This window comes from Furipterus horrens, unplaced genomic scaffold, assembly GCF_987537825.1.
Source record: "Furipterus horrens unplaced genomic scaffold, mFurHor1.1.pri manual_scaffold_13, whole genome shotgun sequence".
NCBI classification, from domain to species: Eukaryota; Metazoa; Chordata; class Mammalia; order Chiroptera; family Furipteridae; genus Furipterus; species Furipterus horrens.
Window position 1 is genome coordinate 2,978,854 of NW_028327183.1, and position 13,819 is coordinate 2,992,672.

The following is a 13,819-nucleotide window of genomic DNA, read 5'->3' on the forward strand; positions in this document are numbered from 1 at the left end:
CCCCCACAAGCCTTCCTTTAGCTCTTACCCAACGTGCTCCAAGGAGCCTCAGGGGGGGCCACCTACAGAGCCATTTCTGAGGGGGCATCCTTCCAGCCTCTGGGGTGGGGTGGGCACAGTGGGGGGGGGGCAGCGGGTACAGCCAGGTCCCCCCGGCAGGAGGCCAGCAGAACAGGGCTGTGGGCCGCTCCAAGTGTTTGATGTTCCTGCGTGGGAAAGGGGTGGTCTCAACGCTGGGGGAAGCCCGGAGGGGGGGCCTCATTCTCTGCAGGGCAGGAGGATTTCAAAGGAGACCCCAGTGCCAAAAGGGTTTCCAAACACCCTCGCCTGTCTGAGCTCCACATCGCTCGCTGGCCGGCAGCCGTCAGGAGGGGCGCCGGGAAGATGTTGTCAAGGAGCTGCGTCCCTGCGTCATCGTCACTGCAGGGCTGGAGCCTGCAAAGCCACCAGGAGGCCCCCACTATAAAAAGGCCTGTGAGTGCTCCCCGGGGAGGCCTCCAGCAGTCCGGGCCCCGGGGGAGGCCTGCCTCAGACCCCCCGTGCCCCAACTTTATGAGAAGGCCACCAAGCTGAACAGGCCACTTCTACCTGCCAAGCCCCCTTAGTGCCACTAAGGGGAGCTTTTACCCCCGCCCTCTCCAGGTGGCCACTCAGGGCTCAGGACATTTAGCAGGGGAAGCTGTCCACAGGGACACCGGGCCCTGTCAGTGTTCACTGAGACTGCAGAGCCACCCCTGCCAGGGCTTGGTGCCTGGCTCTCCTCCATTCGCACCTCCTGCTCTCACCCCTGCCACCTCCCCCAAGCCACCAGGGCCAATGAGGCGCACACACAAGCCAAATAGTCTCTCCCTCTCACCTCCCTGCCCTCCTGTCCCCCCCACTCCCCACCTCATTCCCTCACCTCTGGGCCAGAGCAGGGGTCTCTGTTCCCTCCCACCCCCTCCTCGTCACTGCCGCCAGCCTGACATCCCTGAAGCACGCAGCTAGGCCAGGCCATACGCTGCTCCCACACCTCCCACGGCCCCCTAGCGCAGAAGCCCACAGTTGCACACTCAGATGCCCACGGGACCAGGCTGGGGACACAGACCTTCCCCTTAGAACACCATAGGGACTGGTAGGGATTGGGGACACTTAGACCCAGCTGCTGTGCCAAGGGGGGTCTCTCCTGCTGCAGGGCCCGCGGGAGAGTCCCGCGGAGAAGAGGGCCTGGCCTGCACTCGGGCCCTGGCTCCCCCAGTTCCCGGCTGCAAGAACAGGGGTGAGTCGCTCACTCTCCTCCCTAGATGGACGATTAGCACCCGTGCAAGGGACCGGGCACATGGCGGGCTCAGCCCACAGCAGCCGTGAGCGTCCCGACCCAACGTGACACCCCCCTTCACTGCACAGGGTGGGCGCTGCGGTGTCTCCCATGGGGTGCTGGCAGGGACACCCACAGAGACCACCCAGCACCCTGCATGCAGCAGTTGTTCAGTCGATATTCTTCAGTAAATCCAGCTGATGAGGCGGGTGGGGGGCAGGTACCGCTCACGGGGTCCCCGGCCCGTGTCGCAGCCACGCTCCCAGGGCCTGCGTGGTGAGACCGGCCACGTGCAAACGCCTCGCCCTGGGACGAAACCTCCGAGAGCAGCAGCTCCCTGCTGCCGGCTGCCCAGGCCTCCAGGCCCACGGCCAGCAGACGGCACGCAGAGCAGGCATGGGTGAGCGGCCCTGCCCCCCACTAGATGGGACCCCTCCCCTGATGCCCGGCCCTCTGCTCACGCACAGGCCTGGCAACCCGCCCTTCACATTATCCACCACCCTAGGTAAGAGGAAGCCCCTGGCCCTCCAGCCGAATGCCACGCAACCCCCAGGCAGGAACGGGGGCTGAGAGAAGGGGCCCCTGTGGGGTCACTGCGGTCCAACGAGCCAGGCGCTGCCCCTCACGCACACACACAGGAGCTCGTGTGAGCACCTGCTCCAAGAGCAAACGTCTACGGACACCTCCACCTTCGCCCCCGACCTCCGGGTCTGCACTCTGAGCAGCCGGTGACCGGCAGGCAGCTTGCTTCCTCAAGGTCAGCGGGGGCCTTTCAAATGGAAGAAATTTAAAAGCCGCCACCTCCCTGTCAGGCTGAAGTCTCGGTCCTACCTGCCCGTCGCGGGCTCCGCCTGTCCCCTCAGCACACACACAGTCGGGATCAGTGCCTTCAGGGGACCCACTCCGGGTCACTGGGATGCTGGGCACCCAAACCCACTGAGCCCAGCGATGCTGCAGCTGGGTGGGCGTGGGGACCACATTTGCCCAGAGCACGTCACTCAAGAAGAATCTTTATGTAAAATATGGGTGATGGTACAGACCCGCAGCCGCCCTCACACCTGCTGGTGGGAGCGTGACGTCACACAGCCGCTTTGGAAGTGTGTTTGTCAGGACCCACTGAAGTGTGGCTCCTCATAGCCTGTGACCCCGCCCACCCAGCCCTGGACACATCCATTTAAAACGGCACGCACGTGTTCACCACGACACCTGCAAGAATGTTCACGGCAGCGCCCAGTTTGAAACAACTCCAGGTGCCCATCAGGAGCAAATAAATGGTGCTGCTCTGGAATAGTATGCACCCATGAAAAAGAACGGAGCCCAACCAGAGGCCCTAGTACAGATGAGGAAAACACACTGTGCACAAATGGGCGGAGGCTGGACGATCTCATTGAGTACAAACCGGCGACAGCAACCCGTGCTGTTACACACCAGGATGGAAAGGACCTGGCGTGGGCGCGGGGCAGGGATGGGAGCCGCCCGCCTCCCCAGCTGGGTGCCGTACACACAGCGCGCTTGGTTCAGGAGCGCTCACGCACGGCACGCGGCAGGGGAGTTTTTTGAACGTAGGCAACCTCTTAAGGGTTTTACAAAACAGAGCTTGGCTGGCATGGCCAATAAGACCCTAGTGAAGAGCTTTAGGGGAGGAGAAGAGGGGAGGAAGTAATGGTCGAGAGGGTCAGCACGAGACGCGCCCCACTGGTGGATGGCAGAGTCTTAAAGGACACGATCACACCTCCTCCAGAGGCCCGGGGCGCCCGGATCCCAGAAGCTCCTGAGTCCTCGCCACCAAAACCCACTGCCCCCTGCGCTCGGCAGAAGCCCAGCTTTGCCCCCTCTTACAGGGAGCCCTCCCGCCCCAGGGGGAGCACACCCACTCACGGAAGGCAAATAAGACCTCCCAGCTGTCCCCCACTCAGGCCACGTGGACACACCATGGGGCTTTGAAAGCTCCCCTCCACAAAGGCTGAATCTTCCACAGTCCAAACCACGGGAGAGGAACAGGGGTGGTGCCACAGTGACTTTGTAAGCGTTCGGTCTGGACGATGCGCCCGAGGCCTCCGCCACGCTTAGCAGGGGAGCACGCGCGGCTGAGACTAGTCGATGCCGTGACATGCGAAATGGAAACGTAACTGGCCCTGCATGCCTGACAACAACCGGAAGGCGCTTTGTCTCAGAAATGGAGGGAAACGGAGGCCGGGACATGAAGGGTGCTGTCAAAGGTCGGGCATGATGGGACCAGAGGCCGTGAGAGGCCGTGGGGGGCACAGACTCCAGCTCCGACACAGCGCTCTCCCCCACCCCCGACCCGAGGTGCCTCCCAAACAGCAGCCGCGCCTGCGGCCAGTGCCCTCAAGGCCGCTGAGGTGCCGACGCGCCCTGCACGCCTCAGGCCCCGGTGTGCTGCCCCAGTGTGGGCGGGAGACCCCCCTTACCGATCATGTGGTTGGCAACGTGGATTTGGATCTCCCTCTCATTCTCGAAGGTCGTCTGGCACTTAATGCACTGGTACGTCTTCTTCTGTTTGGGAACCAAAAGGAAACGGATTAGTCAGGAGGGAGAGAGGAGCAGGAAGCAGAGGCTCCTGGGGCCCGGGCTCAAGTCCCCCCAGAACAGCTCTGGTCCCCTTCCAGGTCCCCCCGGGCCATTTTCTTCCCCCCAGCTTCTGCACCCAGCTCTCTAGTCTCGGGAGAAGGGGGCCCGGGCTCACAGCCCAAAGGAGCTACTCCCCGCGGGACCCGGGAGCGCGCGCCATCCCAAGGAGCGGGTGCGGAGCAGAACCCCAGGAAGGAGGCTGAGGGGGGCCGCCCTGCTCAGGGTGCTCTGATCCACCCACCCTCCGTCCACCCACCCTCCGTCCCGTCATCCGTCCACCTGCCCGTCTGTCCTTCTGCCTACCCTGTCTGCCCATAGCCAGCCACCTACGCAGGCTCCGACGTGCATGCACACGAGGACGCGCCCCAGCGCAGCAGGAACACACGGGCCCCTCCCGGACGCGCCCCGCGCCCCGCACCGCACACCGCCGCCAGCTCCCTGCGCCACAGGAGAGGAGACCGCGGCTCACAGGCCGACGCGTCTGCCCAGTGTGCCCGAGACACACACGCAGCCTCTGCCACATGTGTGTGCCCAGCGCGCCCTGGTTCGCCCCCGTGCACAGACACGTAGACACAGAAGCACGCGTGTGTGCCCTCACACACAGGTGTGCACACACTTGCACACACACAGGTGCCCCCCACACAGACGGCCCTTGTGGCCTTGCACGCAAGGCTGCGGTGCCCGTGTCCGGGGCGCAGGGCTCCCGGCGGGGCTGTCGGTCCCAGGCTGGCGGAGCAGGGCACTCAGCCTTGGCTTCCGGCCGCAACCTTGGTCACCCCCCTCCTCACCCCAGCTCCTCCTCTCGGTCTGTCTCCCCTTCTCCATCCCCCAGAGACCCCTCCTCCTCTGGAGCTTCAGCCCCTACGAGGAGACAGTCACAGACGGGACCTGGCATTCAAAGCGCCGCCTTTGCCACGAGCCACTTCCCCGCGGCCCAGCCCAGGAGACTCAAAGCTGAGCCCTCGGGCCTGTGGCCAGGGCTGCCCCCCGAGCCCGGCCCGCGCGGCCTCGGAGTGGGTGCAGGGCAGAACGAGAAAACCGCTGCGGACGGCGGGGGCGGCGTCAGGGAGGGCCAGAGAGGGGAAAGACAGCCAGGGCATCTGGGCTTCCATTACGGGCTCAGAGCTCCCACTTCTTGGGCACCAGCTACAGGCAGGCTCTGTTCGTTCTGAACGTGTGCCACCCCTCTGCAGGCTGCACTGGCCAAAGCCCCGCGCAGGGACCCGGGCCCAGCCGTCTCCCTCCGGAGCCCGCGGTCAGAGCTGCCATCCTCGGCTCCCTGCCCCAGCCCCCGTGGACAGTTGTGGTCTAGGGGCAGTAGGCTGGTGTGGCCTGGACGTCGGTCACCCACTATAAGGTGGAGTGACAGCCCCCGGTCTGCCCCACCTGGCAGGCAGCGGCACCACGAGGGTCCGTCCAGTCGATGGAGGGCCTGCAGTTGGGGTGATGTTATTGCCGTAAACAGCGGGGGAGGCGGAAACCTCAATGCCTCAGGCTCTAGCCAGCAGCAGCCTCGGTCCCACAGGGACCCAGTCCTTCGGGAGCTGGTTGCCATGGATACGCTCCCAAGGGTCCCAGCCTGCCAGCCCCCGAGCCACCGTGCAGGCCCCCGGAGTCTGCTCTCACATGCGTGAGTCCCGGGGGAGGGAGGGGTGGGCTCAGACAGCTGGGCCCCTGCCACCAGGCGTGCCCAGGCAGGGGGGCAAGACCGGAGGCTGCGCCTGCAGCAGGGAGCGGCGGGAGCTTTGTCTTGCCCCTTTCTGCACACGGCCCATCTGCCCAGGCCCCTGGCTGGGACTGTCACTCAGCCCCTCTCGCAGCCCTGGGTGGGAGAGAGGGGGGCCTGTCGGCGCCAGAAAACCCGCCCGCTCAGCTCTGAACCCCAGCACGGCCTGGCAAAGCTGTGCATCCTGGGGTACGTGGCTCCACCTTTCTGAGCCTGTCTCCTCTCTTTGCCAAAGCAGAGGTCACAGCAAGGCTCCTAGGTCGTTGCCATGGAAACAGTGTAAGAACCAGTATCTGTGCAGTAGGGGCTCCAGGAAGTGGTACTTGAAGTGGGATCTAGGGCTGAGCCTGGGCAGGAGGAGGCCCCCCAGCAGCCTGGAGGCCGTCAGGAACCCCAGCGCAGTGGCGCGCAGCACCAAAGGGGCGGGGATAGGGCGGGGTACGCCGGGGAGCGGGGAGTGCAGGGCCCAGCCTGAGCCTGGGGGTGAGCCCCCCAGATCCCGCCCCAGCCCACCTCACCCCTCTTGCATCCAGGATGGGCCCCGGGGGTGCTGGACGGAGTGTGGGTCAAGGGCTCAGACTGTGCCGCACACGGCACCTGGGTTCCCATCCCTTCTCTGCCTCGTGCATGTGGGGGGATCCAGCCAACTTCTCAGCGGTTCTGAGCCTCCGTGGCTTTGTCTGTCAGGTGTGTGTTATGAGGACAAAGTGGATGAAAGTGCTCAGACGCACGCGCCCCTGACAGGTGAGTGAGTTGTGATTGTAAACGAGAAGACGACAGGTGATGTTCACTACGCGCTTTTATCCGCAGAGCAAAACACAGCACAGGAACGCCTCCCAGAGTTCAACACCAATAAGGACCAGCACTGGCCAATCAGAGCAGATGCTGGTGCAAAACCAGACTGGCCTCCAGGGGTCAGCTTTGGAGGTGGACACTGTTGCTGTGACTGTCACAGTTACTATTACCCTCTGGCTTGATCAGTGAGGACAGCGGCCCAGAGAGGCCCAATCACAGCTGGGTGCTGGGAGAGGAGATTTTCACCCAGCCCACCTGACTCCAGGCCCAAGTGCTCCCAAGTCCACCCACACTGGCCACCGGCCAGCCAGCTGAGGCCGAGGAGACAGAGGTGGCCAGCAGGGACCAGAAACAGCCGTGTTCAGGACCTGGGCTCATTGCGGAGTCCGCCTTCACGCTCTGCACCCCTCCTCACTCCTCTGCCCCTCCAAACCCCAGAGTGCAGGCCCCAATTCTGATCCCGCATTGAAACCCGCCCCCCCCGCCCCCCCAGCAAGCATCCCTGCCTTCCAGCGGCCACCTGCGCAGGTGGCCCGTTCCTAAGTCCTGCCTCCCTGCCAGTGGCGCCGGCAGCAGTCCTCCAGGGCAAGACAGTTTGGCACCTCCTGGGTCTGGGAACAGACAACGCTGAGCTGAGTTGGTGGGGATCCCCAGCCCACCCTATGTGACACCCAAGGGCGACCTGGGCTCGAGGCCCACCATCAGGTGTCCCCTGGGGCTATACCTGTGTGGACCTTCCAGTAGCCAGACTCTACTGCCTCACCGAAGGTCACTGTGTAGGGTCCTGGGACTCCCCTGCTCTGGGACCCCCCTGGTCTGGGATCCCCCCAGGGCAGGGTCTCTTTCTGACTTCCTCCTTGGCTGCTAGGTATCCCAAATACAATGGGTGCTCAGGACACATCTGATGAACGAATGGATGAACCCATCAATCACTGTGATAACAGTAACCGAACCGTCCCAGGGCCTCCCGGGTACCAGCAGCCGCACCAACTGCAATGATGTTGGTGACGATGGCTAACAGCACGGCGGAGCCCTGAACGCCAGGCTCTGAAGTGCCAAAGGCTCCTGCATCACCCTGGCTGGTGTGGCTCAGTGGATTGAGTGCCGGCCTGTGAACCAAAGGGTCGCCGGTTCGATTCCCAGTCAGGGCACAGGCCTGGGTTGCGGGCCAGGTCCCAGTTGGGGGAGCATGAGAGGCAACACACGTGGACGTTTCTCTCCCTCTCTTTCTCCTTCCCTTCTCCTCTCTCTAAACATAAGTAAGGAAATAAATAATTTAAAGGTTCCTGCATCCATAACCCAAAAAGCAGAGTGGCTTTGGCAGGAGACCCACCCAGCAGGTGAAGAAGCTGTCCCCCTTGATCCCGCAGACGGCAGCACCGGGACTGGGCCACACACTATCCGGGCCCTTCCCGGACGATGTCCCGGCCCCTCCCAACAATGCTCTCGGGTCGACACAGGTCCGCCCCTTTCACAGACGAGGACTTGGCAGAGGAGGCCCAGAGAAACCGAGAACAGACGCGCCCACGCAGCTGGAGAGGACCTGGGGCTCAGACGGATCCACCGCAGAACGGAGGTGCCCGACCATGGCGCGACGGAGCCGCCTCCCCGGGCTGCTGAAGACAGCGCCGCCAGGAAGGACCGAGCTCGGCCCGGCGGCTCCGCGGGTAGCCGGGGTCAGGCCGGGCGGCCGCACTTACCCGGGGCACCGGTGACGTCTGGGCGCCTTTCCGGGGCCCGCTGGCCTCTGGCGTGAGGTCCCGGTGGTCCCCCTGCACGTGGCTCTCCAGGTCCTCGGCGCTCTCGAACTTGACGCCGCACTCGGGGCAGCGGAGGCCGGCGCAGGGCCGCTCGGCCGGCTCGGGCGGGGCCGGGCCGCCCCCCTGTCCATTGGCGCTGCGGGCCACGCAGCCGGCGCAGAGGCCGTAGGGCGGCCCGCTGACGTCCAGCTTCACCAGGTCCTGCCGGCTGCGGAAGTCCTTGAGGCACAGGGCGCACTTGTACAGCTTCTGCAGCCCCTGGCCGTTGGGGGAGGACGCAGCCGCGCTGCCCGCCAGCTTCTGCATGTGGAAGGTGCCGTGGATCTTCAGCTCGAGCGTGGAGGTGACCGTCTGCATGCAGACCACGCAGCGGAAGCCCGTGAGCGAGTTGCGCAGGTCGGGGTGCATCTGGCAGTGCTCGATGAACTCCTCCTCGCTCTGCAGCGGCATCTTGCAGATGCGACAGGTGCCCGTGTCTAGGCTCTTGCTGTGCGTCACCTTGTGCTCGGTGAGCGTGAGCAGCGAGGGGAAGCGCTCGCCGCAGATGGGGCACATGTAGTGCTTGGCGGGGCCGCGGTGCGTCTGCAGGTGCTCTCGGAGCCCGTTCTCCGAGAAGAACGTCCGCGAGCACACGTTGCACTTGTGGCTGCCCTTGATGAACTCCGCCTTCTTGCGCGAGCCCTCGTCCTCGCCCGGCCGGATGTGGTGGTCCCGCAGCCGGTGGTTCTGCAGCAGCACCTCCATGGTATAGGCCGCCCCGCAGATGTCGCAGCCGTACATGGGCTCGGACGCGTCCACGTCATCCTCGCTGGCCTCGTGGCTGTTGGGCGCCTCGGGGTTCTTAAGCAGCACGCCCGGCAGGTCCGCGGGCTCGGCCTTCTTAGCGGTGGCGGGGGGCACCCCGTTGGCCGTGCCGTTCTCGGCGGCCGCGTCGAACACGCAATGCTTGTCCCGCAGGTGCTTCTCCAGCAGGAGGACGGCGTGGAAGGCCTTGCTGCAGAACTTGCAATTGTACTTCTTGCTGTGCGTGGTGATGTGGCACTGCAGCTCCACCTCCGTGCCGAAGGCCTCCCCGCAGAAGATGCAGCGGTGCGCCTTGGCCGGGTTGCCCAGGTGGCCGTGCTTGACGTGCGCCTGCAGGTCGGCCTCCTTGCGGAAGTCCCAGTTGCAGGCCGTGCAGCGGTACATCTTCTTCTCGTTGCTGTGCCGCACGGCCAGGTGCACCTGCATGGACACCTTGGAGTCGAAGACCTCCTGGCACAGGGTGCAGTGGTATAGCACGAAGGTGTGCATGTCCAGCAGGTGCTTCTGCAGGTCGTCCACCGAGGAGAACTGCTTGTCACAGCTCTCGCACACGTAGTGGGTCGACGTGGTCATGTAGTGCACCGTCAGGTGCTGCAGCAGCGCCTCCTGCGAGTCGAAGTCCTCCTTGCACTGCGGGCAGGCCTGCTTGCGCAGCAGCAGCTCCAGGTGCAGCTTCAGGTGGGCCTGGAAGCTCTCGAAGCTGGAGAACTTGAGGTCGCACTGGTTGCAGGGGTACTCGCCGCCGGAGGCGATGGAGTCGGCGCTCGCCGAGAGCCGCTGCCGCTTCGGCGAAGACACCTCCACGTCGGAGGAGCCGGGGCTCTGCTCCGCCTTGGACTTCCGGCTGTGGGCCAGCGGGATGTTCTTGTGGTTCTCCTTGATGTGCTTGGTGAGCTTGAGGATGGAGCCGAAGATGGGCGAGTTGGTGCAGTAGGGGCAGGAGTACACCTCCAGGAAGGGCTGCGTGGGCCGCGCCCCCGGGGACTCCGGCTTGGCACTGCCCGCGCCGCAGTGGGCCTGCTGGATGTGCTCGGAGAGGGCGGCCTCGGTCAGGAAGCCCATGGAGCACTGGCTGCAGAAGAAGGCGCGGCCGCCGTCGGGCGGGCCGGCGTGCGGGCCGCAGTGCGCCGCGCGGATGTGCTCCTGCAGGCCGTTGATGTCGGCCAGCGTCTCGGGGCAGTAGTTGCAGTGGAAGGCGGGCAGGCCGCCGAAGGGCGCCGCCGGGTAGGCGTGGCTCTTGTGCAGCTTGCGCACGTGCTCGTTGAGGTTGTACAGCGTGGGCACGGAGTCCAGGCAGACCTGGCACGTGTGGCTCTGCTGCGGCTTGTCCACGTGGATGGTCTTCAGGTGGATCTCCAGCACGGCCAGGCTGTGGAAGTCCCGCTTGGTGCAGTAGGGGCAGCTGTAGACCACCTTGGGCCAGCCCTGCCCGTCCTCCCGCGTCTTCTTCTGGCCCCGCAGCGGCTTCAAGGTGGAGTCTGGGGTGGAGCCACGCTCCACGGAGGCGCTGGAGTCCGGCGTGGCGCTGCTCATGGAGGCCACGCTGCCCAGCACGGGGTCCGGGCTGACGCTGTGGTTGCTGGAGTCGGGCTGCCGGTGGCTGTCCAGGTGGCAGTAGACGCCCTCCACGGAGGAGAACTGCTCAGGGCACATGGGGCACTTGTGCTTCTGGTTGGCGTGCGCCTGGTGGATGTGGGCGAGCAGGGCGCCCTCGTCCACGAAGACCTCGGGGCAGTGGATGCACTGCAGGTCGGCCTTCTCCGACAGCTGCGGGTGCCGGCCGAGCACGTGCCGCTCCAGCTCCTCCGTCTGGCTGAAGGTGTCCTCGCAGTAGTCGCACATGAAGTCGTCCTTCTTGGCCTCCTTCTCGGACTTGGCCAGGTGCTCCTTGTTCTTCTTGTGCGCCTGCATGTGGCCCTGCAGCGAGCTGGTGGACGAGAAGCCGCGCTTGCACACGGAGCACTTGAAGGGCTTGCTGGAGCTGTGCGTCTTCAGGTGGATCTTGAGGTGGTCGCTGCGGGAGAAGGCCGCCTCGCACTCGTGGCAGTGGTACTTCTTGTCGCCCGTGTGCAGCTTGATGTGGCGGTCGCGGCTGCGCTTGTGCTTGAAGAGGCGGCTGCAGTACGTGCACTTGAACGGCAGCTTGTCGCTGTGGATCTGCTCGTGACGCTTCAGGTAGCTCAGGCGGATGAAGGACTTGTCGCAGAACTGGCAGGGGTATGGCAGGCCGGTGCCCCCTTCCTCCTCACCCAGGCCCAGGTCGCACCCATCCCCGATCATCTGCGTGGGTGACGCCACATCCTTGCTGGAGGGAGACGAGGCCACCCAGGAGAGTTGCGGGTCGTCGTCACCATCTGCAGGGGGAAGGCAGAGAGATCAGAGGCAGTTCCCGGGGCCGCCGGGAGACCAGGACGGGGCCGGCTTCCCGACAGCTCGCGGGCTGAAGCTGTGCCGCTGGGCAGGCGCGGCGGGGGACGGGGGGAGGCCGGAAGCCAGTGGCCTGCGGAGCGAGTGGCAGGGGCCAGCAGGATACGGAGGGGTCGTGCCTTTCCCCTCGGCAACACCTGCCTGGGTCTCGCTGGACTAGGTACCCCTGTGGCCACTTCCATGATGTGGGGGATGCAGGCGGCAGCCTGGACAAAGTCACTGGAAATGAGACAAGTTCTGTTCCCTGACGGAGGCCTGGGGTTGCCTCCCTTCCAAGCCCTGGTCCTGGTGGGAAAGCCCACTGGTCTTCAGGGGCACAGGCAAAAGTTTGCAAGAAAATACAATGCGTGATGACGAACGCGGCTGCATCCCGCTGTCTGGGGGTGGGGGCGGATGAAGCCAAACGGCTCCCTCTGGGGGCGGACACGCAAATGAGGCAGGGAGTCACAGGCAGAGGGCACTTGAAAAGGGTCTGCAGGTTCCCAGCTCCAGCTAAGGGGGCTGCTTCCTTTGCTTCCCCTCTTCCCCAGGACTCACCCAAGTCTGCCCGGCTCCTGGGAGATGGCCTGGTGGTGACAGAGATTAGGGGATGGACCAGGACCGAGGTGGCCACAAAGCTCAGAGCCGAGGGGGCCCTTAAATCGACTGTCATGCGATGCGGTGGCGGGGGCTCACCTTGCACAGACACCTGGTGTGGCCCACCCTCCCCAGGGACAGAGGCCACCCCCACCCCTATGCCCTGGTCTTTCCTAGCCCATCCAGCCTCAGAGGAAACAACACTGGCTATTTGTGGAGAAACACAGGCACACAGGACGCAGCCAATAAAGCCAGCGCAGTTCCCGAGACGTGGCAGGGGCCGGGCCCAGCCAGTCAGGGCAGCAGAGTTCCGTGGCTCAAGTTTCGTCGGATTTAAAACTTAATAATGAATGAAACGGACCACAGGCAGTTCCGAGCAGGAGAGAGACAGACAAAAGCTCAGATTTGGCCACACCGACCTTGCACTTGTAACTCCAAGGAAATCAACCTTAGCGCCTGCCTCTCCGGCCCAGCCAGCCCAGCTCAGCCTCCCAGACGCAGCCCAGAGTCTTGCAGGGGCCACCCAGACACTCCAGAAGGTCAGGGGCGGGGGGGCGGGGGGGCATACACACACACAGCTCACACGTCACCTCCACAACCCACAAATTAGACACACACACTCACCTACACACACACACAGCCACGCCCACGTCGCATCCAGCCACATACTCTCCCAGGCGGACACATCCATCCGTCCGCTGTCACTCACGCACGCTCACCTGCAAACACCAGCATCGCACTCACACGTTCCAGGGGACACCGGCTCCTCACGGCTCCTCTGCCGTTCCAGCCCAACCCCCAGACAGCAAGAGGCAGCAAACCCGGCCGAGTGCCTGGCGGGGTCCCTCGGGGCTGGCTCCGAGCCTGCTCCCTGGCTGTGCCCCCCACTCCAGGACCCCCGCCCTGACCGTGTGAAGATCTGCCCGATGCCCACAGGCCCTGCTAGCAAAGCTCCCGGCCCCGAGCCCCCCAGCCTGGCACGGGCACCTCCCTCCCAGAACGCCCTCCCACACTGAGGCACCTGCTCCCCTGGGGGCCTCACGTTACAGGGCCCTTCCGACCACAGGGACGCAGATGCTGCCAGGCCCTGCCTGCTTATTCCCAGCTCCTGCCCGCTGGGCCCCATGGGGCACAAAGGGACCCAAGGGAGGAGGTGGCTGGAGCGAGGGAAGCTGGGGGGCCTGCTTGGGCCCCCGCCCCTGGGCAAGGCTCAACCAGCTTTTCACTGTTTTGGTGTCTTGACTCCGACTCACTCAGGCTGCCATGGAGCCCATCCTGTGCCCCCAGCAATTCTGCTAAGCACTTTCCCACGACTACCGATGGGGGAAACCAGGCCCCGCCCATTGCACTGATGAGGAAACTGAGGCACGGCCACCGTGGGCTGCCCCAGGAGGTGACTGCACCAGGACTGTCCAGTCGGCCCCCCCGACCAGAATGTGGGTCTGGATGAGGCCCTGTGGGTCAGCTGAAGAAGATTACACCCGTGCAGGGGACAAAGGGAGAGGGGACCACGTGTCCGGCCTCCAGTGCAGCCCCGTCCGGATCTCCTTTGAGCCCTCCGTAACAGGACGACGGGGACTAGCCCTCCGTCCTCATTTCAGGGAGGGGCCCACCGAGGCCAGTGAGGTGCAGGAAGAACTCATCTGCCCTCGAACCTCACGCCGCCTGCCCGAGGACAGCAGACGCCTGCGCCCCAAGCCCCGTGTTTATCCTTCTGCCTGGGAACATGCCTGTTACCCTTGGAGGGTCCGTTTCTTCAGCTGAAAAAGGAGAACCGCTGTGAGGGCCGGATGAGAAAAATCCACGGGGGAAGTCCCCGCGATGCCGTTTACGGGAACCCCC

At 64.7% G+C, this 13,819-nt stretch overlaps 1 protein-coding gene across 2 annotated transcripts in view; it reads right to left on the bottom strand.

The window, feature by feature from the left end:
• Positions 1-13,819, bottom strand: part of ZNF423 (zinc finger protein 423) — a 252,049-nt gene that overhangs the window by 96,935 nt on the left and 141,295 nt on the right. For both annotated transcript variants that reach the window (XM_090260364.1, XM_090260365.1), the window contains 2 exons: positions 8,111-11,328; positions 3,730-3,814 (listed from right to left, as the gene is read on the bottom strand). In XM_090260364.1, the coding sequence (XP_090116490.1) occupies positions 3,730-3,814; positions 8,111-11,328 (3,303 nt within the window). The remainder of the gene's footprint in view (positions 1-3,729; positions 3,815-8,110; positions 11,329-13,819) is intronic.